This window comes from Sorex fumeus, unplaced genomic scaffold (genome assembly GCF_029834395.1).
Source record: "Sorex fumeus unplaced genomic scaffold, SorFum_2.1 ptg000021l, whole genome shotgun sequence".
NCBI classification, from domain to species: domain Eukaryota; kingdom Metazoa; phylum Chordata; class Mammalia; order Eulipotyphla; family Soricidae; genus Sorex; species Sorex fumeus.
The window spans coordinates 556675-582723 of record NW_026606078.1 but is presented as its reverse complement, the minus strand read 5'-3'; the positions used below and the strand labels follow the sequence as shown (position 1 = coordinate 582723).

The window sequence follows — 26049 nt, the reverse complement described above, 5'->3', positions numbered from 1 at the left end:
TTGCTCCTAAGGATCTCTATTTGACAAAAGCAATAAGGAACAGATTTGTCAGACACACCCAAGTTCCATTGCCACATATCACTTTTATTTTTTTAGTTTTTGGGTCACACCGGATGATGCTCAGGGGTTTCTTCTCACTCTGCATACAGGAATTATTCCTGGCAGTGCTTGGGGTGCCATATGGGTTGCCGGGGTTGAATTTGGGTTGGGTGAGTGCAAATGCAAGCACCTTACCATCTGTACTATCTCCAGTGCCCTATTGCCACGTGTAATTTGTAATCAGCTGTTAATGAATTATCTTAATCATGTGTTAAATGTTATTAGATTTTATGCTTATTACTTCTTGCAGAAATGAACTCTATAAGCTCAGTACTGTTTGGGTTTGGTAGTTTATCGTTTAAAATCATACGCAATATCTTCAAGATTTCTGGGGCACATGCAGCAAAGTCACACTGACCCTGACTCCGGATAGCCCACAGGCAGCACCTCCCTCTCCATCTGCCTGTTCAGCTGGTGATCATGTCCAGTTTGGAGAAAGGCAGATTTCGCTGCTGAGCAGAAATTACAGGCCATACTTTGTCTTCGGTTGTTGGCAGTGTCAAAAGAATTTATTTCAAATCTGCTTAAGATGGTGGTAAAACTCAGATTTTCCAAAGGGCAATACACAAAATTTTGTCAACCCCCAAAGACCAGGAAACATAGTGTTTGCAATTTAAAAAATACAAACGCTTGTGAATACCAATACAAAAATTATTAAAAAGTTGCTTTCCTTCCCCTTCTTCCTCCCTCCATATTTCCAGTGGAACAAGAACACCAATTGGATCAAGAGCTGCCACCATATAACAACAACTAGTGACAGTGGGTATGGTGGGAGGGGTGAGGGAAGGGAGAAAATAGGTAAAGAAAGGCAGGAAAATGAAGGTCTGTCACAGCCAAAACAATGACACAAAGCTTTTTGTTACTTTTAAAATTCCTTTGCCAACATCAAACAGACTTCATGCTTAATACAACAGTTTAGTGTGAAATTCGCAATTCTACATCATGCATTTAACTTTTTCTGCTTTGCTCACTCTCCACTTCCTCTTGGGGTCGGGAAGTCTGGGGCTTGAGATGTGCAGTCAGCAGGTGTGAGAAGACATGGGAAGGCCCTCCCCAGGCAGGAGAGCTTCCCTACAGCCCCAAAGAACCCCGTATTTTGCTTGCATGGCCACAAGCAGTCACGTTTCCAAACTTGAATCTTTTGTGAGGGGCAGACCCAGAAAGCAGTGTCCTTGCCTGCCCCCAAAAGACTAGACTGGGCAGTTTATACCCCTCAAATACCTGTGTCCTTTAAGGGAATAGCAGTGTCTCCAGATGAGACTTTCTTATTAGTTTTCACACCCAACTCCTAACTGAAGTCACTGTCAATCCTCAGAAAAGGCAGGAGTTTCCTCTTGATGGAATCTCTGCCAGCAATGTGATGACCACCGGTCCCTTTGCCCTTTTGTCCACCCACCCAGCCTTCTAAAAGGCCATTTAGTTGTTTCTCCAAAGGAGACACTATGGATTAGTAGGGCCCTTTAGATACCAAAACTGAAAATAAGGAGGCAAAAAGGTGGATTAGTTTCTTTCCAGGATTTAAGGACCCTCTGGACACAATGCCTTTGGAACTGAAATGAGAATGCTGACAAGGAGCCTGTTTGCAGCCCTTCTTTCAAATTTAAACAGGCCTTGCTGAGAATGGAAATTTAGGGAAATCTTGTCATAGGAAGCCTGTTTTAAACGTGAATTTTACCACCTCCAGGCCAGGCAAATGTGTAATAAAAACACATTCTCATTTGTAAAAGGCTTGAATGGAAGACACTATAGTCAGCGGAGACTAGGGAAAGTTATGCTTCAGGTTTTGATTCATTGAGTGAACAATTAGGCCCCACTCAATCAATGAAAGATACATTTTCTTTAAAAAGTGTTACTTTGTAGTAGTCCTCACAGTAACCAGAGGAGGTAGGTTAGTATGATTAGTCCTATTTTCTGGTGGGGTATGAGGCACAGAAGATTTAAAATATTTGCCCCCACCCATGTCATAAACCAAAATCAAAGCCAGGTTAAAGGAGAGGCATTTCTGAGACTGAACTTGAGGCCTGATCAATATGTTTGTCCAAATGTATCCTTACTTATTTTATAGTCCACTTGAAAGCTTCTAGGGTCCCTTCTGTGGGGGCGGGGGTACTACTTAAGAATGTGATCAATAAAAATAACTGTAGCTCACTGGGAAAAGAGAAGTCCTGAGATGACCCAGGATCAGCATAGAGCCTGACTGTCTTCTAATGAATTCTGGTTCTCATTTCTGGCAACCTGTGGCTTGCAGTCAAAAGTAGCCAAGGAAAAAGGAAGTAAGAAATTTTGCTTCCTCGGAAAGGAGTAGATTGGGGCAGCAGGGACTCTGGTGCGCTTGCAAATGGACCCTGACAACTTGGCTTCTACTCCAGGCTCACCCCTTTCCTCTCCCTCCCACAGCTGCAGAATATAAAAGACTTGGAAAATTCTTATCTTGGCTATTGAGACAAAGGCCTATGTGAAGTGGATGCCTCACATGTCACTCTGCCTAATAACATCTAACAAATCACTTGTATAACCTAGTAGTCTCCATCAGGAGTGGCCCTTGGGGGACCTTTGGCAATATTTTTGCCACTTTTCCTTGTTATCACAAATTTAGGGGTTTCTGCTGGCATCTAGTGGGTGGAGGCAAGTTACTGCTGAATCTCCCTACAGGGCCCTGTACAATCCTTCCCTTTCTGCCTCCCAAATTAGAGCATTATCTCCAAATGTCAAAAGCTGAGAAACCCTGACACTATCCACAGGTGTTCAGCATTCCCATGTCTAATGACCCCAAGGATCTTATCCCCCTGTACCACCTCAACAACAACAAGTGTTTCTGGTTCCACTAGTACTTTCACCTATGAGCCATGTGCCCACTTGTGCTGCAAAATGCCTCCTCAGGGGACCAAGCCTTTCATGAACAATTAGAATTAAGGCTTAAATGCAAATAGCCCTGGGAGAAAATCACATTGATCCTGCATTCTGATCCTTTCCTGAGAGGACTGTGATAGATAGATAGTATGGGCACCACAAGGAGCAAACCTGGGCAACAAGAACAAGAAGAATTGGCCTGTCCTATTGCTCTGGGTGAGCCTCAATTTTTCCCAGGTTTTTTCTAGGCAAAATCTTTCCCTATGACCTTTTGATGGATCATAGGATACCTTAGGGCACTGTCTAAATGGCAGGTACACAGGACTGACAATGGAATCGAGAACTATGTACAGTTGTATAATGTCCAGGTTAGTTACTTTGTGGGCCAATATGACTGATGACCCAGTGATTCAAATTCCGCTTGGAATCATTTTCCAAACAGGATAGAGAGGAGGGAAAATAGGGCTCTGTGCAATGTTTTACCTTGCTTTGAATTAGGGGTTAAAATGTTACACAGTGGGATTTTATTGGATGACTTTTAAAGATATTAATTCTCAAAGGAAAGGCATAAATTTTGACAAAACTCACTAGCAAAGAAGAAATAGCAGAATTACATTTAGAGGCGTTATTTACAATGCAATGGAACTTGTCATTTCAAATTACTTTGAATTCCTCTTACCAAAACTGCTCAATCTACAAATTACACCTCAGCCACCCCAACATGTAACAGCACCGTGATACAATTTTTATGTACAAAAAGTGTTACCAAGTTTTGAAGTAAAGGGAATTTTTTGAGGTCACACCCAGCTATGCACAGGGGTTACTCCTGGCTCTGCACTCAGAATTACCCCTGGTGGTGCTCAGGGAACCATATGGGATGCTGGGACTCAAACCCAGGTTGGCTGTGTGCAAGGCAAACGCCCTACTCGCTGTGCTTTTGCTCCAGAGTCTAAAGTAAAAGTAATTTGATGGCCAGTGATACTCCCATGTTAACCCAAGGGCTTCTGGGATGGTGATAAAAGACCAAGAGAAGTTGAGTTCTTCGTTGTTGCTGATCCCTCAAAAATCTGTTTTGCTCAGACTTCCCTTCTCCCTTAGGTTGTCTTGTCCCTGAAGGCATTCTGTGCTAAAGATGGGAAGAAGTGGCAGTAGGGCATCCTGACAAGGTCCCTGGGATCAGTGGTATTACTTCTGGACTCCTCAGGAAGTTGAAAAACAAAACCTCACTTGCTCTCCATCCACAGTGATTCCCACAGATGGATAAGGCAGAGGACATGGTCTTGGTCATTTCTCTGAACTTCAGGTAATTCTCGTCTTAAGAGAATGGTCATTTCTCTAAACTTCAGGAAATTATCTTCTTAAAGAAACTGCCTAAAATTATGGGTTTTTCCCTTCTATTCTCACATCTCTCCTTACCAACGGTACTGGCTCTCCAGAGGGTGATTTCCAGCCCAGGATGACCTTGCCTGGTCCTCTTCAAACATGCAGAGCTGGGGCAGTGTGGGGTCTAGGTTTTGAGAATTTGGTAGCTGTCCAACCTTTCAAGACCCTGCTTGATCACCAGTAAACTTTAGGTGTCTGCCCTGCCGTCCCAGCTGAGCATACCCAGAGCTAAGGCAAAGGAGCCAGGCTTAACTCATGTGAAAGCAGAAAAGAGAGGAGACAGCTACCCACATACGACTGCGTGGGGGTGTGCACATCTAGGACAGGACAGGCCACCCCTCTGTAAGAAAGGTTCCCCTGGATACCATTTGGTGTGATTAAAAACAGAGGCCAAACCCTGACATGCTCTAAGCAGTTGCTGCCAAGATCTCAGCAACTTAAATAGAAACACCTAGCAGCTCCAGGAGCTGCCAGCAGCTGGTCTAGCTGGTCACATCTGTGCACACAGCTGGACAAGACCGCCTTGTGGGCCAAGAGCATGAGTTTGAGGTAGGATTGTCAGATCTGCTGAATGAGGGAAGGGCTGCACAGCCTTTACTGGTGACACAGCAAGTGCAGTATCTGCACTAACAGGTAAATCCGTGTAAACACAGTTGGTGTCAGTTTACAGACTAGGATTTTATTTAAAAAAAAAATCCAATCCAGCAAATAGACAAATTACTCCTCAACCTGAAAAATAGAAATGCTTGATAAAATATATTCTTAGAAAAAGGAGCAAGAAAGACTTACTACCAGGTGGAGATGGACGTGGCAGGCACTAAGGAAGAAGAGAGTGGAGGAAGAGTGGCAAACAACTCTGGGGACCAGGGCGGGTTCCAGGCTCAGAACTACCAGTGAAGAAATGGAAATGACTCAACACAGCTCTCAAGGGATAAGGTTAATGTTTCCAGCCAGGAGAGGAGAACCCTCTCCTCATCGCCATGCCCTGTCACTCAGGCACCCAGACACACACTGGAAAGCTGGAGAACAGAGAATGCCATATTGCTATCCATTTTGTGCCTTTCTCTAAGTTTGTGCCCTCCATACCTTGGCAGAACCACCTCTTCTTTGTGGGCATTTCTTGCTTTTATGCCACTAGGAAAGTATACCTACTCCAGGAAGTTTCCCTAGGGCTTCCAGTCTTCTGTGTATATGAGTCTGCAAGTAGACAGCTGCAGAATGATTTAAGTTTGCAGTTAACCTCTTGGGGACCAGTTGCAGAAAACTGTTTCCACCAAGTGAAAACTAGTCACATGGTCATTAAATTTCTAGTGCTTTTTGGGGCCTGAGAGAGCTCCAGGGGTTAAGTATGAATTTTGTATGTAAGAGCCCCCTGGCATCTCTGGCATCTCATGATATCTCAAGCATAGCTGGGAGTGGCCACCAAGCATAGAACTAACTAGGAATAATCCCAGAGTAGCCCCAAACAAATAAAAAGCCAAATTTCAGCATGTTGTGTTTAAGAACTGAATGAATTTTTATGTATGTATATAAGTGTGGAGAGAGAGAGAGAGAGAGAGAGAGAGAGAGAAGAGGTGAGAGAAATAATTCTAACCATGATTAAAGAAGGACCCCTGGAAAAAATTCTAAAAGGGGCAGCAGAGGCAAAGATCAAGAATCATGATTAATATCGTTTTCTATACTTCATGTCTTAGATCTGCATAAGACATAATACACTGAAGGCTCCAGGACCTCAAAACTAAATGTTGTCTTCCTGATAAAGATAGGAACACACAACCTGAGAAGGAGTGGCATCCCCAGCCACGGGGTGACACAGGGGACATGGGATTCCAAAGACTCTCTCTGCCTCCTATTCTCAGGATGCAAGTCTCTGGGTCTGTCTTCCTCTCCTCTCCTCCCAGAAACCAGACTTTGTAGATAGATGACAGGAAATGTAATTATAAATACTGATTGCTTTTTCACTCCAAGAAAAGTCCCTTTTTGTATTTGTAGCTTCCAGGTGGATCAAAGGGGAGACACGCACCCATGTTCACTCTTAAGAGTCATCTCCACAAACCCAAGCTGCAGACCCTGTCTCCACACCCTCCCCACCCCACCCTCCTCCACACACACAGACAAGAAACATGTCTCAGATACTCCGTGGATGCTGGGTTGCACCCTTGATTGGGTTCAGCCCTCTTGAGTTGTTTGACTGCAGCAAGGGATGGCAGGGCTGAAGCTGGGAGGCTAGTTACCAGAGAGTTTTGGCCTCCCCAGACTTGTTGGCACATCCAATCCTGTGTGCAGGGTTACCTAGAAAAGAAGCCAGGATCAGTGAGGGTAGGACAGTAGCCACACAGACCCCAAACACTGAGTCCTGGGGTTACAAGTGATGCACTGCTTGTTGGGGTGAAGGTGCTCTTGCATTGTGGAGTCTGCTTTTATCTTATTATGCAGGATCACTAATGAGTAGTCCATAAGTTTGTCCCTGATGTTTGCTCCTACTTCCTCCTAGTAAGTGCAACATAGTTGCCAGCCTTATCTACCTGGCCTGAACACCAGAATAAAAGCGGGCAAGGCTGACACAGTTGCAGTAACTAAACTTCTCAGGGCTATATAGTAGACCCTGGACCAAGACAGGTTTGAACTGCATGGACCCTCTCACATATACAGATATTTTTTCAATGACTATGTTGGAAAAATTTAGAACTTATGTCAACTTGAAAGAAACTTATTAAGGAAGCATGTAGTCTACAAATATTGAACAATTTAAGTAAAAGTTTTGTCACAAATGCAAAGAATATATGGAGATAAAAGTCTGTTGTATAATTCACTATCATAAAACATACAAATATTCTATTATAAAAAGTATCTATTATGTTGCATCAAAATGTAGTGGACAGATACAGATGGTACCATTTACAGTCAAGAATATGTAAACAAACATTATCTCTGAGGCTTCAAGCAACACTTGACTTAATTAGTAGTTATATTTGGGAGTTACATATTAGGAATTTTGCCTGCCCAAGGAGATCAATACACACCCTGAATTGCTCAAATCATGTATTTGTTTCTGCTTCCTTTTTTTTTATTAGTGAAACACCATGAGGTACAGTTATAGACTTATAAATTTTTGTGCTTGGGTTTCAGTTACACAATGATCAAGTACCCATCCCTCCACCAGTGCCCATCCTCCACCACCACGGGTCCCAGCATTCCCCCCACCCCCGATCCCCTCCCCGTCCCACCCTGCCTCTGTGGCAGGGCAATCCCCCTTGTTCTCTCTCTCTTCTTTTGGGTACTGTGTTTTGCAAGAGAGGCATTGAGTGGCAATCATGTTTGGTCTATAGACTACTTTTAGCATGCTTCTCCCACCAAAAAGATTAGAAGGGACAGTCTGCTTCCTTTTTGGAGCCCACTTTCCTTTCCTACCTCTGTTCTGTTTACTCTGGACTAACAAACAGCCCTTGCACCCACAGCCCTTTTGTGAGTAACTAGAAGCAGGAATCAGCGAGAGATTCAGTTACAGTAAGAATTCTCTTATTATTCTGTTACAGTGGGCTTGCAGTTGACCTCTTTAAGCTCAGTTTGACCAAGTGCCCTTTGGGGTTCCTGAGATCAGACTGCTAGAGGGGTGAGAGGTACCTGCACATTTCGGTTGAGGCTGAGAGCTGGCATGAAGACCCCGTCCACGTGGCTGAAGGCTGTTGGGCCCTGCTGCTGCCCATTGATGAAGAAGGTCAGTGTGTGCTTATTCAGGTCCAGTAGCACACCCACAGTTGCCCCCTTGCACACTCCACCTTCTGTCCTAGAAGAAAAGCACCAAGAAGCCCTCTCAGCACCTTGGCATGGGATGGCTCAGGAGACTCACTTCAAGGTGCAGAAACAAAGCCTTCTCCTAAAAACAAAGCCCCCTCCCCATCCCCTTACCTCTGGGGCAGTTCTGGGAGCTGCTTTTTGAGGTCATTTAGTCTTCTTGATATGTTAAGGAGTCACCCAGGGAGACCTCACACTTTGTATAAGATTCGCTATACTAGAGGAATTGGTTATTCAATACCTCCTTTCCTGATGGCACCTGAAATTTGGACACTCCTGAGAAAAGCATGGGAGCAAATGTCTGGGGGCCCTTCCTAGTCAATCGAAGCAGGTGGTTCAAAGCCCACATCCTACAATACAGAGCTGCTTGAACCTGGGATTTCTGCTGGCCACCAGGGCAACCCTGGTGATACTTGGGAGTCATGTAATGCCAGGGCAAATAGGTAAGTGTCCCTGACCACTGAGTGGTCTCCCCAGGACAGGGAACTCAGTGTTTGATGAGCAGATTACTCATTTGATGAGAAGTGTATGTAAGGGAAGATTCCTTGAGCTGCCAAGGACAGGAACCAACTTAGTATCTTTAATTTTAGCCTAGTGATGATCTTTCTACTGTCAAAGAGGCTAGTCTTTGCCCTTCAGGGAGTTTAAAAGGCCTAATCTCTACTCAGATTACACTATCTCAAGGTCTATTGAAAAGGAGTGCAGGCTGTGGGATGGAGACTGAATCTGAACTCTGAAATCAAGTCCCCTGTCTGAGTTCCTGAGTTCATGACTTCTAGCATTGAAGCTTTGAGCAAGTAAATTGGGAATACCTCAGTAAATACTGGGCAGAGACCCCAGCCATCAGTCATCAGTCCATCATACTCTTCCTCCCCTTAGCTGATAACTGGGGGTCATAGCTTGTCATCATCTCTGCTGGGCAGTGCTGGTTAAGACAACATTTTTTTTATTTTTATGAACTATTCCGCTGGCAGTTGGTTGTGAGACTGGGAGCACAGGTAAGTGATGAGGAAGATTTGATGCACCAATCAGAAGAGTGTTTCTTAGGAGGTGAGGATTTGGGGGCCTCAAGGCAGGATTCCACAAGTGGAAGATGGGAAGTAAACTGGGGTATTGGTCCATATTTTGACAGTGACCACTAGGTGACAGTAGTGTGATGAGTGAGCAGGAATGTGAGCTTTGAGTGAGGCTTCAAGTCTGACCTCTGTCAAGGTCAGAGCTGGGGGTCACACACAGAGCAGGAGAGATCCTTGCAGTGCAACTAATTAGTACTATGACTTTGACCACAGTACAACTCCTTCATCCTAATCTTTAGAGTGGCAATAACAGCAATACCAACTAAATGGCATCAAACAAATGAGGTGCTTCCTGCAGTCACTGAATACAGTCACAAAATAAACACTCAAGCCTTCTGTTTCACTCCTTCAGCAGACAGTGTATCTGGGTGCTGGTTTTCTGCAGGAGAAATGACGCTGGGGAGTGTAGACTCAGTTTACTTTTCTTTATGGTTTCGGGGTTATATCTGGTTGTGTTCAAAGCTTACTTCGTGTTCAAAGATCACTCGTGGCAGGGCTCAGGAGACCATATGGGGTGCTAAGGTTCCAACCCACCCATGTCAGCTTTATGCAAGGCAAGTGCCTTACCTGCTGTGTTATCTTTCTACCCATAGACTCCACTTCTTTGTTGTCTCTGAGCACAGGTTGGAGTATCCAGCACATAGAACCAGATTTGTCTAGCACCTGGTAACCCTGAGGCATCTGTCCAGCCTACTGGGCCAGGTAAATCTGCAGGACTTGGTGAGCACGTTGGGTCTGCCAACACCTAAAACATGGTGGGTCAGCCGATCTGGTCAGAGTGCAAGGCTTAGCTAGAATATAGGGCTAGGCGGAGAGTTCAAAGGGACAGAGATACCTTCCCCTCTCTCCTGCCCCTCTAACCTGTCTTTGGATATAGGGGACAATACCAGTAGGAAGGCAGTGGAGAGGGCACTGAGATTTACTTTATGCTCTCCTGGGAACTGTGGGCAAGTCCCTGCCCCAACCAAGACTTTGGTGCTATCTGGGGATGAACTTTGAGCACTGAGAGCCACCAGGGCCAACTTTGCTTGGAGCTGGGGCCCTGCATGGCCAGCACCTTAGGACTCCTGGCCTATTCTCCTGATAGACCTGGAAGGAGACCCCACCGAGAGACTTTGCCTCCTAGTGACAACAACTGCATTTCTGGGTTTCTTTAAAGGCCAGTACTGCCTCAAGGATTTTCCACACTCCCTTGGTCCTCTTCCTTCTGCCCAGGATGAACATAGAACCCTCATGAGGAGGAAGAAGAGGAGGGAAAAGAGGAGGTTGAGGAGGAGGAGGAAGAAGAACATGAAGAAAAAGACTCCTTCTCACAGTGATTCAATAAAATTTTTTTTAAAAAGCAGAAGTGTTGAAATCTCAAAAAAAAGAAGAAAAAGACCCTTAACTTATTTTAAGCGTCCCATCTTTATTGTGGCTAAGGAGAGATAACAAGGAACACCAAGTCCTTGGAGAAACCTAAATATGACGCACACCTTTCTCAGTGCAGCCTCAGAAGACCAGCCTCCCCAGGACCTGAATCCATCCTGGTCAGGGACCACCTTGGGACAAAACAGCTCTGGTGGCCTTTGACAGAGCCATCAGAAGTGACCGTTCCAACATTTCCTGTTCCCAGACTTGCTTGAAGTCAGAGAAGGTAGAGCAGTGGAAAGGGCCATGCCAGGTAAGTGACCAACTAAGGCAATTTCACCTGCTTCTTCTGTAGGTACCAACTATAGTGGAAAGGAAAAGCTGTTCCTTAAATGCCCCACATGATCCAATACAAAGCGTACAGAGAGCAGAGAAAAGCCAGAAGGAGGAGTGCAGCAGAGGATTCCACTGTGGCTTGTTAAGTAATCTGAAACCTATTTTCTCTAGTAAGTGGAAAATATCATTTGTTACTCTAGCCTCTATTGTATACTCTCATTTTTGCTGCAGTCAAAGGACAGACTTCTACCAGGTCACTTCTCTCTGAGGACTGGGGCTGTGGGATGTGACTCAACTGGTAGAGCACGTGGCTTTCACATGCAGAGTCTTGATCTATCCCCAGAACTTTCTTGCTTCTGAGAAATATTGGGTGGCACCCTGGTGGCCCCTGAGTACTCCTTGGAGTGATTCCCAAGTCTTTTTACATCCCACCCTCCAACCTCGCTCCTGTAAAATAAATGCCGGTATCTGAAAAATACCTTCCTCCACTTTCCTGAATTTTGGAATAGCAAAAGGAACTCTATTACCACATCTCCAGCTCCCCTCCCAGTGTTTGAAGTGACCAGGAAGGGGCCCACGGCGCACCTGTTGGTGTGGGAGTTGCAGTGCATGAACCAGCTGCGGTTGTTGTCCACATACATGGCCCAGGCCTTGTCATCCTTGCCCAGCATCATGTCCTTGACTACGCTGGCTCTGGCCACCCCAAAGGCAGGGTCTGGGTGGTTGTCATACCGGTCCACGTGCAACTCCCAGTAATGCACGCCCTTTGAGAACGCAGCTGTGCCAAGCACAACCCGGTCATCATAGCTGCTGCATGTGGCTGTCTGGTTGTCATTGGATAAAATGATGTCCCGGTGCCCAGAGTTGGGGTCAAATGTGAACCAGGCCACTATAAAGGAGTGATGAGGAGAAAGATCAGAGGATGGAACTTACCAACTGCCTCTAATCAGCATAGTGACACAGATTCACATATATCAGAAAGTGGGGCATGTTTTTACAAGCATACAGATGCACACACAACTCCCTATTGTCTTCATTCCGTTCTTTATCCAATTCCAACTTTGAAAAGGAAGACATACATGCAGGCCTCTAAGCCCCAAGCTGAAATGCCTTTTGTGTAGTCCTGGTTTGTCAAACCCTGCCAGAATTTGTTCACTAACGTGAGTAACGGATAAAGTTTGTATACACACCCAACACTGTGGGTGGAAAACTTGATACCCAGGGACGGGAGGCAGTATAACCAAACCACAAAGTTCAATTCTCCCTTTTCACATTCCATTGTTGGGGCACCCTTTTTTTCTGCTGAAGTCCTTTAAGAACTTTCCTCAGAGAAAATAATGGTGTGTAAGGCCCTGACTCTAAAATGATGGCCACCGTATGCAGAGAAAGAATTCTTGGCCAGAATTCTTTAGGGCAGAAAGCAAGGAAATGAAATGTAAAAGCCTATAAAACTAGGTTTATAAAATGACTCTGATAGACATTTCTTTCTTAGGGCAATGATAAACTGGGATAAATGTTGACAAAGAAGCACAGGATAGAGCTGGACATGAGCTAAACACATGGTTTGTATGCAGGAGCCTCAGGTTTGATCCCTAGTTTTACATGTTTTCTAAACATGCTAGGAATCATCCTTGAGCATTGAACAAGGAATAGAACTAATGAGTGTGGAGAGAACAAGAGTGAAAGAGAGAGGCCAAGAAAGAGAGGTGAGAGGATTGGGAAGTTGAATTTTTGGGCTACACCTAGTGGTTCTTGAGGTCTACTCCTAGCCCTTGTTCAGGAGAATTATGTGGTGCTAGGAATCAAAGCCCAGCCTCCAGCATGTAAAACATGCAGTCCATCTCATTGAGCAATCTCTCCAGTCTCATGCAATGAAAAAATTGTTCTTGGTCTATAGGGACAAAATAGAAGTTTGCCAATGAGTATATGGATAAGTGTGTTTCATCACTTATCTCCAGAGAAGTACAATTTAAAATGGCAGTGAGATATCATCTCACATCATAAAATTGGTAAAAATAAAGTAGAAATAACCAGTATTGGTGGGAGATATGGTGAAAAAGAAACTCTCATCCACTATTTGTGGGAAGAGAGCCTGGTTTAGCCTCTATGGAAAACAGTATCAAGACTACTTAAAAATGTTTTAAAAATTGAGTTTCCATATGACTCAGAAATTTCACTTCTTGACATCTACCACAAGTGCCTAAAAACTTTTTGAAAGATATTTTTCACTGTCATGTTGATTGAAATGCTGCTCATAATAGTAAAGATCTGCAAGTAATCCAAGTACCCAAGAACAAATGAGTGGATGGAATCCTGATCAGATATAAGAAAAGATGAAATTCTGTATATCCTTGCTATGTGAACTAAATTGGAGAATGTCTTGCTGAATGTAGTGATTGAAGAAGAGAAGAACCAATACTGAATGATCTTTCACATATATGAAGTAGAAAGAAACACAGGAAGGAAATAAACAATGATGTTAGAGTCAGCCTATAGAACTGTTTGCGAAAGGGTAGGGGACTCAGAGACAGTAGTGGAAGGCACTGATACTGGTGGTGGTTGTGGTGTAGCAACACAATATACCTGAAAATTACTATTAACCTATAGGGTGTTGAGCCCGGAGCCCCATTTTCCTCCCCCACAAAGCTCAATCACCATGTGGGAATGTGTTTTTTCCTCTGAGACACCCCAAGGCTCACCGTCAGATGTCTGCAGGACAACAGTTTTACTATAGGGTCCAACCCCAGATGAGTTGAAAGCCTTGACCCTGGCATTGTAGGTGCTATTGAAATGCAGCCCATCGATGGTGCAGAGAGTCTCCTTGCCGACATACACTTCCTACAAGAAAACCAAGACTGCTCATTGGGCGTCTCTGTTCTGTGAAAACACTCTTCCCAGCTGGTTTCACCCATGCAAGACTAATACTTTGTCACAGAGCTATATGCCCACAAAAATATGTTTTTAACAGAAGGTCTTTGAACATAATGAAAATGAACAGATAGAGGAAGACCATGACATTTGTGAAATGAGATAATTTATATACATGTATTTACCTAACTGGAAGGTGCTATATTCATTTTAGATATTATTTGGCTGGAGTGATAGCACAGCGGGTAGGCCATTTGCCTTGCACACTGCCAACTGGGTTTGATCCCCAGCATCCCATATGGTCCCCCTAGCACTGCCAGGAGTAATTCCTGAGTGCAGAGACAGGAATATCCCCTGTACATCGCCGGGTGTGACCAGAAAAGCAAAAATAAATAAATAAAATCAAACTCAATTATAAATAATTTTGTAAATCATCACAAAGCCTTAATAAAAATATATAAAAGAAATATAGGGCTTATTATTATTGTGATTTATGATGTAATTTATCAAGTGTCTTCTACATGCAGCTGTCCTGGCCAGGTAAAATAATGAACCAGGAAGGCAAGTTTCTGATAGAATGTTGAGGGTTGGGGAGCTGTGACACTCCTGAAGCCTACCTCAGCTTCAGATCTGTAAGTCTGTCCAAGACAATCGCCCTGAATTCCACTGGTGTCGCCACCTCTGCTTTTCCAGACTGCCTAGCCCCAGTCCTCTGCAGAAAAATCCCATCTCCCCTGAGCACAGACCCACCAGCAGTCTGTCCTTAAGCTCTATGACCTCTCTAGGAATGAAAGTCACCTCCATAAACTGCACTAGGATCATCCCCAAAATAAGCTGCAGGGTCTTACCCGGAACTGCCCCCCATCGCCGTCATCAAGCTCCAGGATGTAGCCGTCCACAGGGCTGTGAGTGAAAGGTGGCATCCTCCAGGCCAGCGTGACACTGTTATTCCGTGTACAGCACTTCTCCAGCTGCAGCAAGGGGCCTGGCGGCACTGTGACAGGGACCCAATGGTTTAGTCCACCCTGTGTAGGATGCCAGGATGTCTGCATAGTCCTCTGCCCCATCCCAGAAGCCTCTAGCCCCCTTAAGTAAAGGGGCTCTTTATCCCCATAATGGCCATCCATAGGTGACGCACAGCCTCAGTTTGGGAGTCTCATAGTCAAGGTGGCTGTGGGGAGGGCAAACATAGAGAACTAAGAATTACTCCGCCTGACAGGATGTGTGGAATCTGGAGGATGACCTGGCACATACTTTCTCCTCCTAGCCTATAGCCCTAATAAAGGGCTGTCTTCTTCCCACTGAAAACCACTGGTGTGAACTCTCAGATCTGGGCAGAGTTCCAGTGAAATTCTAAGAACAATGTTCCACCCTTTGACCTCCTAGCCACATGTTGTTTGGGCCCAGCATGCAACCTACGCCTGAGGTCGGAAAGGTGTGGATGGTGGGGTGGGCAAAATGCAGAGACACACACTTAAACCTATGATTGGAAACACTTAAAGGTCCAAGGAACCACGCCCAGGAAAGAAAGGTAATCTTACAGTACCAGACAGTCAGCCCATGTAATCAGGGATATAAGTAAAACGTATCATAAATTCTTCAAAGTGAGATGAGGTGAATATTTTCATTTTCTAGAAGTGTTCAGACTCAAGTGGTTTTAGAAGTACACACTGACAGTTTTTGAGGGGGAAGAGTTCTCAAGCATTCTCTGGGAAACTGGGGGTCATTCTTGGTGATATTCCACCAACCAGGTTTGGGAGGCTTTCAGGGCTACACCTGGCAATGATGGGTGGCAAGTGGAGTTAAGCATCCCTGACCCCTCTGTTACTTCTCTGGATCTACTGACATTGGCAGGGGGCTGGACTATACCAGGTAGTACTCAGAAGATACTATTGGCTCTGCCCTTTGAGCTTACTCCTGGTGGTGCTTAAGGATCATATTGCTCAGGGCACTGATGTCAGCCATACTGAAGACTTAATCTCGTGAACTATCTCTTTGGCCCCACATCCTAACATTTTTTAAAGGGAAAATTAAGACTCTGGTCTGATAGCACTGTTCACTGTCCTTAGCACTGTCCTCCAGTTGTTCACCTATTTGTTCACGCGGGCACCAGTAACGTCTCCATTATGAGACTTGTTGTTACTGTTTTTGGTATATCGAATACACCACAGGGAGCTTGCCAGGCTCTGCCGTGTGGGCAGGATACTCTTGGTAGCTTGCTGGGCTCTCCAAGAGGGACGGAGGAATTGAACCCGGGTCTGCCGCGTGCAAGACAAACACCCTACCCGCTGTGCTATTGCTCCAGTCTGGTAAAAACAATAAATACTATTTGGTTGACAGATGAGCTGGATGCAGCTCCTGCCTTGATCAGGATGGACTGCATCTTTAAAGAGGCTATAGATATCCCCTCTGCTGACTCTGCTGTTTGCTCTCCAACTTCCACTATAAATTTCACTGAGCATCCAGTTTAGAGCACCTGGAGCAGCACCTGGAGTGCTCCTGCCTCTCCCTCAGTAGTCTCACTTTCCTGAGCTGCCCCTGCCTTTCACAGTAGCAGCTTCCCCACCTTCACCTAATTTCCTGCTCGCCTACATCTCAAGTCACTCACACTTAGGACAGGTGGCACTGGCAAACCTCACAGGTGCAAGGTGAGTGTGAGAGTGAATCTGGAGATGTGCAAAAAACTTGTATTTTCTTGAGTCTAAAATTAGTCACAGTTTTTGCAGCTAAGTATTTTATTGAATTTTCTAGGTATGGTACTCAATCCTTTGATACTTAAAAAAAAAAGCAACCCAGATTTTTTGTCTCTACTGAATATGCCCTTTTGAGAGGCAGCCTTTGGAACCAAGCTCAGGGTCTGACCATCACTTGGCTCTTTTTGTAACCTGGGACAAGTCACGCAACCTTGTTCACCCAAGGTTCCATGAATTTAGCTCTTCCCACCCTTCAACTTTCACTGTTTTTACCTCTGACCCTCTATTGCCAACACTTTGCTCCCTGGAAGGTTGTTTTCTGTGATTGTACCTCTCTCCTCCCACCTCAAAATACCCACTGGAAAACTATGGTTCCCTCTTTCCTGAAAACCATAGCACCTTATCACTCTCAAACACAGCATTGCAGAGTTCTTAGTGTATTGTCTAGAATATCAGCTTGATCTGGTGAAGGAGTTTGTAACTTGCTCAACACTGTATCTTGAGCACTTATGAGGCAGACACTCAGTAAGGCTCTGAATGGAGAAAGGATCCTCTTTTACAAATGGGACAGTTCAAGCTCAGACTGGAGTTTTACCCACCCAGCTTATACAGCTAAAGGGTAGCTTTGTGAGCTGGGACTTGAATCCACAACTGTGGTGGCAGCATCTCCCCTCCATCCTCTGTCCACCAAGTCTGCCAAGACTTCCAAAGATCCTAAGCTGCCATCTCAGAATAATGACTCTTCAGAAAGAAGCATAGACTGAATTGGGCCAACCACGGCTCACCCCTACATTTCATCTGAATGAAGTCCAGCTGGTGGATTGCCTGAAGCAATGGCTCACTGTCCAAGGTCAGGTCAAACTCTGCAGATACTTTGGGCTCCAGGGCACCTTTGACCCACTGCTCCTGAGACACCTGGACACGCTTGATCAGAGCATCGGAGATCTTAAAGGGAAACACAGAGTTTAGGGATTCAACTTACCAAGAAAAAAATTCTGCAAGGAATGGTGAGGATGAGTAAAGGAGGTTGTGAATGGAAAAGGACCAGATGGGGAAGGACAATGCTAAGTGCCAGCTCTCAAGTCCTGTGAAATGATCACTGCTAGTATGACTACACACACAAAAAAAGTACAGTCTATTGTTTACATCGTATTTTTAAAAGTGTAATTATAGTGAAAGTAAAGAAGCACTTGATGTCTAAAGAAACAAGGTCAAGACTTTTTGTGAAGCTTTAAAAGTATACAACAGCATTCTTCGTTATACCTCTTTGGCACTTTGTAAATTGAAGCACATTAACAGTTTGTCCCAGGATTTGAATAAAGCATTTTCTATATCCCTGAAATGAATATATATTTTCTATAGAAAATATTCACATCCACACTCGTTTCCTTTGATTTGTTTTTCAGTTTCTGCTCCAAACCTTTATTGCATAACCCACAGCTCTGTTTCCTGTTGGGAAGTCCTGCTCGTTCAGACATTTGCACTTATATAAGAATGATGATTCTAGGTGCCCTTCTTGGGGACCAAGAGAATTCAGAGTTTCCCTACAGATGGAGAACTGAGCACCCATCTGTTCCTGAAGTATGCTTGTGACATTCAATCAGCCTGGCCTCATGGCAGGACTCTCACTGATCCTGCAGGCATAAGTCACCTTCCCAGGCCTACAGGACTCTGCGTACTGGGTAATGGGTCACATGGACTTGGCTAACTCCCTTTTCCCCTTTCCAACTTGTTGACAAACACTGTCCTTTCCTTTTGGTTGGGGAATGGTAGAATTTAGGTCCCTGGAAGTCAAAACATAAAGACACAGGATTTGTGTCTTAGAGATTATGCTACTTGACTTTCTTTGATTATGCTATTTGACACAGACCAAGGTCTCAACTCCTGAAAGGCAGAGGTGAGATGAAAACCTCTGTCTTCTGCAATAACTAAGCAAAGGAGAATATACTCAACTTTAAGTGACTGAAAAAGATGTTCCTAAAGACATTGACTGATTTGGGAGAGTGACTGTAGAACTGGAGTAAGGAAGACAAGCCTGCCTCATGTCCTTGAGGAGCCTCTCACCTGTAGAAATCCAGAGGGATCGTTTTCCTTGATCACCTCCAGACAATACTCCATCAGTCCTGTTGACTGGCGCAGCTTCAATGTGCAGTGATTGATCTGGTCCCAAACCATCTGTGGTTAAAAAAGAAAATCCTCAGTAATCATCTCATTAGAAAAAAAAAACAGCCAAACTGCATGGTCAGAAAAATAACATGGAGAAATTTCTGGAAGAGACAGCACTGGTGTTGACTGTCTTGTACTCTCTCCCCTGGATGCCCTGCTCCTGTGCTCCATGTGTGATCAACATTGTAAATCAAAAGGGTCATTATCCAACAGGGAGGGTCTCTGTACCCAACAGAGCAAACTTCCCTCACTCTGGAGAGAAAAATGGAGGAAGTGCATAACCAGGAATTCCTTTTGACTGGTACACAAGTTTCTTGTCTCCCTCCCACTTGGCAGATCATGGATAAACTGCTTTGCTTTTGTGAATTAGAGATTATTCCCAGCATTCATTCCTTCTTTTCTTGAGAGTAGTATTTTCTGATTCAGTAGGGAATATTTATGAAATAGATTTTGTCACCTGAACAATGAATCAGTCTTTGTCAGTGTGGTGTGTTCATAGAGGCCTTGGATGCACCTAATGTCAAATGAGGGAAAATGCCTCTTATCTGTGATGAGTGCTGATAATTTTATTATCCCTTAGAAATAAAATTGGGTGGATGAAATATCAGAGAGAGCCTGAAAAAGGCAGAACTGGGGACCTGAACAGAGCCAAGTTTATCACATTGGTGATAACATTGGTGACTCCAGGTCTGTAAAGTGAGAACAAACATCTTTTAGATGAAAAAATGGTAGTGTGTGCAGACTTTAAAACAGCAAGAATCAGGATGTCTTCTGCTTTGGAGAGAGAACATGGATTTTTATGGACTTCAGAGGTGGTCACCTGAGTGTAAGTAGGTCTAGAACAGCTTGGTCATTTCTTCCTTTGTCTCATTCATTCACTTCTTTGTCTAATATTGACCCCATGCCTACTGTGTGCTCCACCTCACTCTAAGAACAGAGACAGAGATGGCGGTTAAACCCATCAATCACCAGAGTAACTACCTTCAGCTTGTGTTCCCTCTCTTTAGTAACCTTGGTAAGCAGCTTGGCTTTCTGTCGAGTTAAAGCATCCACCAGTGCGTCACACTGAGCCACCAAGCAGGCTTCATAGTCTAGTCCATTTTCCTGGGGGAAGCAAAAAGCATTATGGAGAAGACATGCTAAAAGCTGATGAGTGTTTAAGACAAAGACAGTTCACAGAAGCTCAGCATAGATTTAGATATAAGTTTATTAAGCTGGAAACTGGTAAACATGAGCTAGGGGAGGGGCACCATGAACCTCAAGGCAACTATAGTCATTGAAACCTTGTTCAATTAAATATTTAAAGATCTTGGAAGTGCTCATGAGAAGCGGTTAGGAACATAGGCCCATTTCAAGTTGTGAACAGCAAAATTCCATCCATATTGTATGAATGTTTGTGTCTAAAGTAATGGAAAATATGTTAAGATGGTGATTTGATTCCTTAAGAAAGTAGCAGAGAAATATGAGTGAACTTTTTCTTAGTTTTTTCTGTTATTCTTTACTTACTAATATTTCTGTAACACAAACTTTTGCTTTTATCAGAAAATAGTCTTTTAAAAGACAACAGTACTCAGGGCTGTAGCAATAGCTCAACAGGTAGGGCATTTGCCTTGCACATGGCTGACCCGGGTTCAAATTCCAGCATCCCATATGGTCCCCTGAGCATTGCCAGGTGTGACCCGAAAAGAAAAAAAACAATAAAAGAACAGTGCTCTTGTGGCTCTTGTGGTAGTGTTTGTCTTTCTCAGCATTAAGAGAGATTGCTTCTAAGTTAAGGACTCAGAATAAGGATCAGCATGGATTCAAACTTCAACCAGAGGCTGAACTGTGTCTCCTCCAAATTTTTGCTTTCAAATCCTGATCCCCAGTACCTCAGCATGTGGTTGTATTTGGAGAAAAGACTGTTCAAGAGGTAATTCAGATTAAATAGAATGATTGAGATAGGTCCCAGTCCAATATCACTTGCAACTTTAAAGATAAGAACACAAACATACAATATGAAGACCATGTAAGCACGTAGATTGAAGACAGCATGAATGAGAGAGCAAGCTACGGAGAAGGGTCTCAAAAGAAAATAACACAGCTGGCCCCTTGATCGTGGACTTCCAACCTCCAGAACTGCAAGAAAATTAATTTCTGTAATTTAACCACCTCACCTGTGGTAATTGGTTATATCTGCTCCAGTGTCTGAGACATAAGAAATGTAAATTTAAAATGCTTCGTGGCTGAGTTATACACTTAAACTTTCTGGAAAGGACGTTTTTACTAGACAGATCAAGAATTCAGAGCCCTCTGAAACTTTCTTCATGCATAATTTGGAATCCTTTAAGTCATCAACTGTTTATTTGTTCAACAGTTCCTCTGCAGGTGCACATTCATAGAGAGCAATGCTCTTCCCTATACACAGAGCTCCTTAAGATTAGTGTGTACCTTACTGATCTGGGTCGAGCTCCATATGTGGCAGAATTGGGGCATGGTGAAAACTTTTTTAGTAAACGATGCACTTCTACACTGATGCATTGATGATGTGGGTACAAAAGCACCATATGCCAATACCACATAGGATGATAGGGCCATGCAGGTGCTACATTATTTGTCCCCAGATTTCTTTCCATAATTCTCTCTGAGTTTATCCTTTCCCCTATCAGGTTTCACTTATGTCCATGGGTTGAGTGTGGTCCTTCCCCAACATACGAAACTGGACATTCTATTATTGCTCAACCCTGACCACATGTTTTCCATTTCTTCAAGATTTCTCTAGTATACTTCCTACCCTAGCTACCTCTCCAATTCTGGAGCTATACTTACCTGGATCTGCTGCAGAATGTTCTTAAGCTGAACAAGAAACTCCTTTGCTTCTTTTGCCTTATCAGATACTCCATTCAAGGCCTGAGATAATTGGGCCTAAAAAGATATCAAAGGTTGGAAAGGAGAATTAGGTGTTAAAGGAATAATTGCATTTTTTGTCATAAGGGTTTGTGTTTCTAAGAAGGATCTCAACTATAAGTTATCTTTATTTATAAAAAGACCTCTATTGAGTCATACATAGCCCTACAGTTGTCAATAATGAATCAATGATTTATTGTTACTTAACCTACATGTTTTCATCTGGATTTCAACATTTTCATGGAAGTAAGGAGTGTTCGTGAATTGGTTAAGACAGGATACCCTTGATACTTGCAGAATCCAGGACAAGAAGATAAACAGAGTTCTTGTTGTCTGGGTCTGAAACCTCTTTTCTTTCATGGCAGTTTTATCTCTCATCAATAGTACTCTTGGATGTTTCTATGCATGCCCCAAGAGATCAGAAGCCAGGCTTATATCACCTACTTCTTCACAGTTACCTGTGGCCTTGGGCCATGAAAATGGACTAATTGAATTATATTGCAAATCAAAAATGCCTAAAATGAGAGAGAAAGAGAGAGAAGTAGAACGAGAGAGAAAAGAGATGTGTCTCTCATAGAGACAAGTGGGGGTAGGGGTGATTTGGAGGGGTTGGAGGGAAACTGGGGACACTGGTGCTATAAAGTACACTGATGGAGGGATGGGTATTAGAACATTGTATGACTGAAACCCAATCATGAACAGCTTTGTAATGCTCTATCTCATGGTAATTCAATAATAATAATAATTTTTTAAAAAGTGTCTCTCTTAGAACACAGGGAATTGCCCTGCCACAGAGACGGGGGGATGGGGGGATGGGGGTGGGAGGGATATTATCCATGGTGGTGGAAAATGGGCACTGGTGGAGGGATGGGTATCTGATCATTGTATAATTGAAACCAAAGCACAAAAAATTGTAAATCTACAACTTTAAAAAAAATTAAATAAAATAAAGGTGAAAAAAAAAAGAAAAAAAAAAGTGTCTCTCTTAGAGGCCAACTGGGAGGAAGGATGCAAATGGATTTGAGTTGGGGGGAACATTGGTGAAGGGAATTGGACACTAAGGGAGGCATTGGCATTGAACCACTGTATGCCTGAAGCCAAATTCTGAATAACTTTCCAATTTCACAGACTAAAATTTATAAAAATAAAAAAATAAAATGGAGCCATGTCTTCGGGTCTAATATAAAATAAAAAAAGAAAGTGGGTTAATGGGCTATAGTTCTGGGAATCTATCACATCTTCCAGAACAGCAATGGAGATTATCCATGACTTCTACTCAAATTTCTTCAATAGCCATGTCCACTTGCCAACATACAAAATTCCACAGGATGGATATGTCGTTCCCAATGTTCTCCCTTCCAAAATCCTACACGCCATTTCGTCAGTAAAGAAACGAACAGCACCCGGCCCAGATAAGGTCAGACATGAACACCTGAAGAACGTGCCGTCAGTACTCATCAATACGCTGGCTCGGCTCTTCACATGCTACCTGTCTGAATGCAAGGTTCCGTCCCAATGGAAAACCAGCAGGACTATACTTCTGTACAAGAAGAGAGATATCCATGACATTGGCAACTATCGCCCGATCTGCCTATTGTCTGTCATCTACAAGTTGTTCACTCGAGTCATCCTAAATAGAATTGGCAGAACACTAGATGAAGGACAACCATGCGAGCAAGCCGGGTTCCGCAAAGGATTCAGCACCATCGACCATATCCACACAATAACCAAGCTCATTGAGGTTTCTCGGGAGTTCAAGATGCCACTCTGTCTAACGTTCATTGATTTAAAGAAGGCCTTTGATTCTGTTGAGACAGAAGCGGTCATTGAAGCCCTAGCCAATCAGGGCATTCAAGCCCCCAATACATCAAGATCCTCCGTGAGCTGTATTACAGATTCACTACCAGGATCTCACCATTCTACAAAGAAGTAATCATTGATGTCAAGAGAGGGGTTCGGCAGGGTGATACCATTTCACCGAAACTCTTCAGTGCCACCCTCAAGAACATCATGCGACGACTGGAATGGGAAGGAATGGGAGTGAAAAAAGATGGTTGGCAACTACACCATCTCCGCTTTGCTGATGACATTGTTTTAATAACACCAAACATTAGCCAAGCGGCACAAATGCTGGCCGACTTTGACCGTGAGTGTAGAAAGGTTGGACTACAGCTGAATCTTACGAAGACAATGTTTATGAGAAACAGCCTCGTTCCTGACGCCCCATTCGCTCTTAATGGAACGACCATCTCCAAATGCAACAGCTATGTGTACCTAGGTTGAGAAGTCAACATGACAAATGACCTGGCACCCGAGCTGCGCAGGAGGAAGAGAGCGGCTTGGAACGCTTTCAAGAGCGTCAAAGAAATAGATAAGAGGACGAAGAACCTCCGGCTCCGGGCACATCTCTTTGATTCCACTGTTCTTTCTGCATTAACATACACCTCAGAGACCTGGACCCTACGCAAACAGGATGAGAACGCTCTTTGGGTCTCCCAAAGAGGAATTGAAAGAGCTATACTTGGAGTCACTTTTCACTCAAATGAGAGAAAGAATCCAGAATTCTGACCTCCGTCAACGATCAAGAATCAGGGATGCTGTCTTGTTTGCCAAGGTGTCAAAAATCAGATGGGCTGGTCACGTAATGAGGTTTAAAGACCACCACTGGACTAGAGCTGTTACTGACTGGATTCCATGGGATGTCAAAAGACCACATAGCCACCCACCTGCCAGATGGTCTGAATTCTTCATCAAGATCATGAACAATTGGTTTGAGGCTCTTTGTGTTCCTAGAGCGAACAGACGCCATTGGGCTACACTAGCACGCAACAGGGACAAATGGAGATGTTACTGGCGCCCGCTCGAGCAAATCTCCGATTAACGGGAAGTCAAGTGATCAAGTAATCAAGTTCTAGGAATTATGACATTAACCTTAAGGGCATAGACTTCTGATGATAGCCCCATTAGCCCAGCAGATTTCTTACCCTACAAAGAGGGCTTTAGATAAGATGCAAAGGGACCTCAGTAGGTAAGACCCAAGAGTGAAACAAGTTAAAACTAAGTCCATGGCTTTAGTGCCAAAATGTATATATATACATGACTTTTGAACTTAAGAATCTGTACTTTCTAGGAAGAGCTGCGGAACTAGAGCCTGAAACTAAAGTGAAATAAAGTTCAGAGAATGCAAGGCTTTATCTTACAAGTAGACTATAGACCAAACATGATTGCCACTCAATGCCTCTTTTGCAAACCACAACACCCAAAAGGAGAGAGAGAACAAAAAGGTATGCCCTGCCACAGAGGCAGGGTGGGATGGGGCAGGGTGGGGGGAGGGATACTGGGATACGTGGTGGTGGAAAATGGGCACTGGTGGAGGGATGGGTATTTGATCATTGTATAATTGAAACCCAAGCACAAAAATTTGTAAGTCTACAACTGTACCTCATGGTGTCTCACTAATAAGGTAAAGGTAAAGGCGCTCCCGTTGATCGTTGATTTGCTCGAGCGGGCCCAGTAACGTCTCCATTGGAGACTTTGTTGTTACTGTGTCTGGCATATCGAATACTCTCGGTAGCTTGCCGGGCTCTCCGAGAGGGGCGGAGGAATGAACTCGGGTCGGCCATGTTGGCCACGTGTAAGGCGAACGCCCTACCGATACCACGTATATCGCCTTGATCTCATTGAGAGGGACTCTCAACTGAGCAAGGTGTCTCACTAATAAAAATTAAAAAAATAAATAAATACAAAAGGCTTTTTCTTACAAGCCTCAGCCAACTATAATGAGTATTTGACCTAGAAAATCTTGTGAGTTGAAATAATGTGGTACATAAAAACAGGTTCAAAGAGTATGGTTTATTTTAAAACATGAGTTTCTAGAGTTATAAAGTCGGTGGCAAAACTTATCCTACCAGTGTTTTATTTGATCTCTGAGACTTTTGGTAGCTAAAATTTCTAGAGATACTTAGCAAAGAATTATAACTGATCTCAGATGTCAGCCTGATAGTCTGAAGCCATAGCATTGTGCCTTGGTAAAAGTTTGACATAAAAATGGAGAATTTCATGGAAAATGTGGGAACTTTTACTGACTATCAATCAGCCTGTCCGGTATGTGAAATGCATGCTATTATTATGATAACTTTATTTCATGCAAAGCCTTGTCACCAGGTATCACCCTAGCCCTGATCTTCAGAGAGCTTTGTATACAAGTGTGAAATCCTTAATGTTTCATGATAACCTATTAGTGTTTTAATCTTTATATCTGTGTTTTCCTAGAAATCAGAATTCTGTGATGTCTCTTGGTTAATTTCTAATGTGAAGTGAACTTTTGCCCAGTGAATATATGTTGTAAGAACTTTAGTTGGGAGCATCTCTAAAGCCTTTTAAAATATCTATAGAACTGATATAATACTTTTGAAATGGTACTGTATACTAGTTTTGTCATGTTAAACGAGATGATTGGTAACTAGTTAGATGATTGGTAACTGGGAGATCATGTTGTACTAGGTTCAGTAAAATAAGAGTTTAAACTTGTGGGATGACGGTAAGGA

At 43.6% G+C, this 26049-nt stretch overlaps 1 protein-coding gene across 2 annotated transcripts in view; it reads right to left on the bottom strand.

Moving 5' to 3' along the window:
• Positions 1-6484: 6484 nt before the first annotated feature.
• The window catches only part of TRIM67 (tripartite motif containing 67), a 66228-nt gene continuing 46663 nt past the window's right edge, over positions 6485-26049 (bottom strand). Inside the window, exons 2-10 of one of the 2 annotated variants that reach the window (XM_056113606.1) lie at positions 21425-21520; positions 19598-19720; positions 18515-18625; positions 17236-17395; positions 14606-14751; positions 13589-13727; positions 11475-11778; positions 7957-8119; positions 6485-6624 (exon numbers count right to left, since the gene is read on the bottom strand). In XM_056113606.1, the coding sequence (XP_055969581.1) occupies positions 6559-6624; positions 7957-8119; positions 11475-11778; positions 13589-13727; positions 14606-14751; positions 17236-17395; positions 18515-18625; positions 19598-19720; positions 21425-21520 (1308 nt within the window). In that variant the 3' untranslated portion in view covers positions 6485-6558. The remainder of the gene's footprint in view (positions 6625-7956; positions 8120-11474; positions 11779-13588; positions 13728-14605; positions 14752-17235; positions 17396-18514; positions 18626-19597; positions 19721-21424; positions 21521-26049) is intronic. The other variant, XM_056113607.1, reaches the window with a different exon arrangement.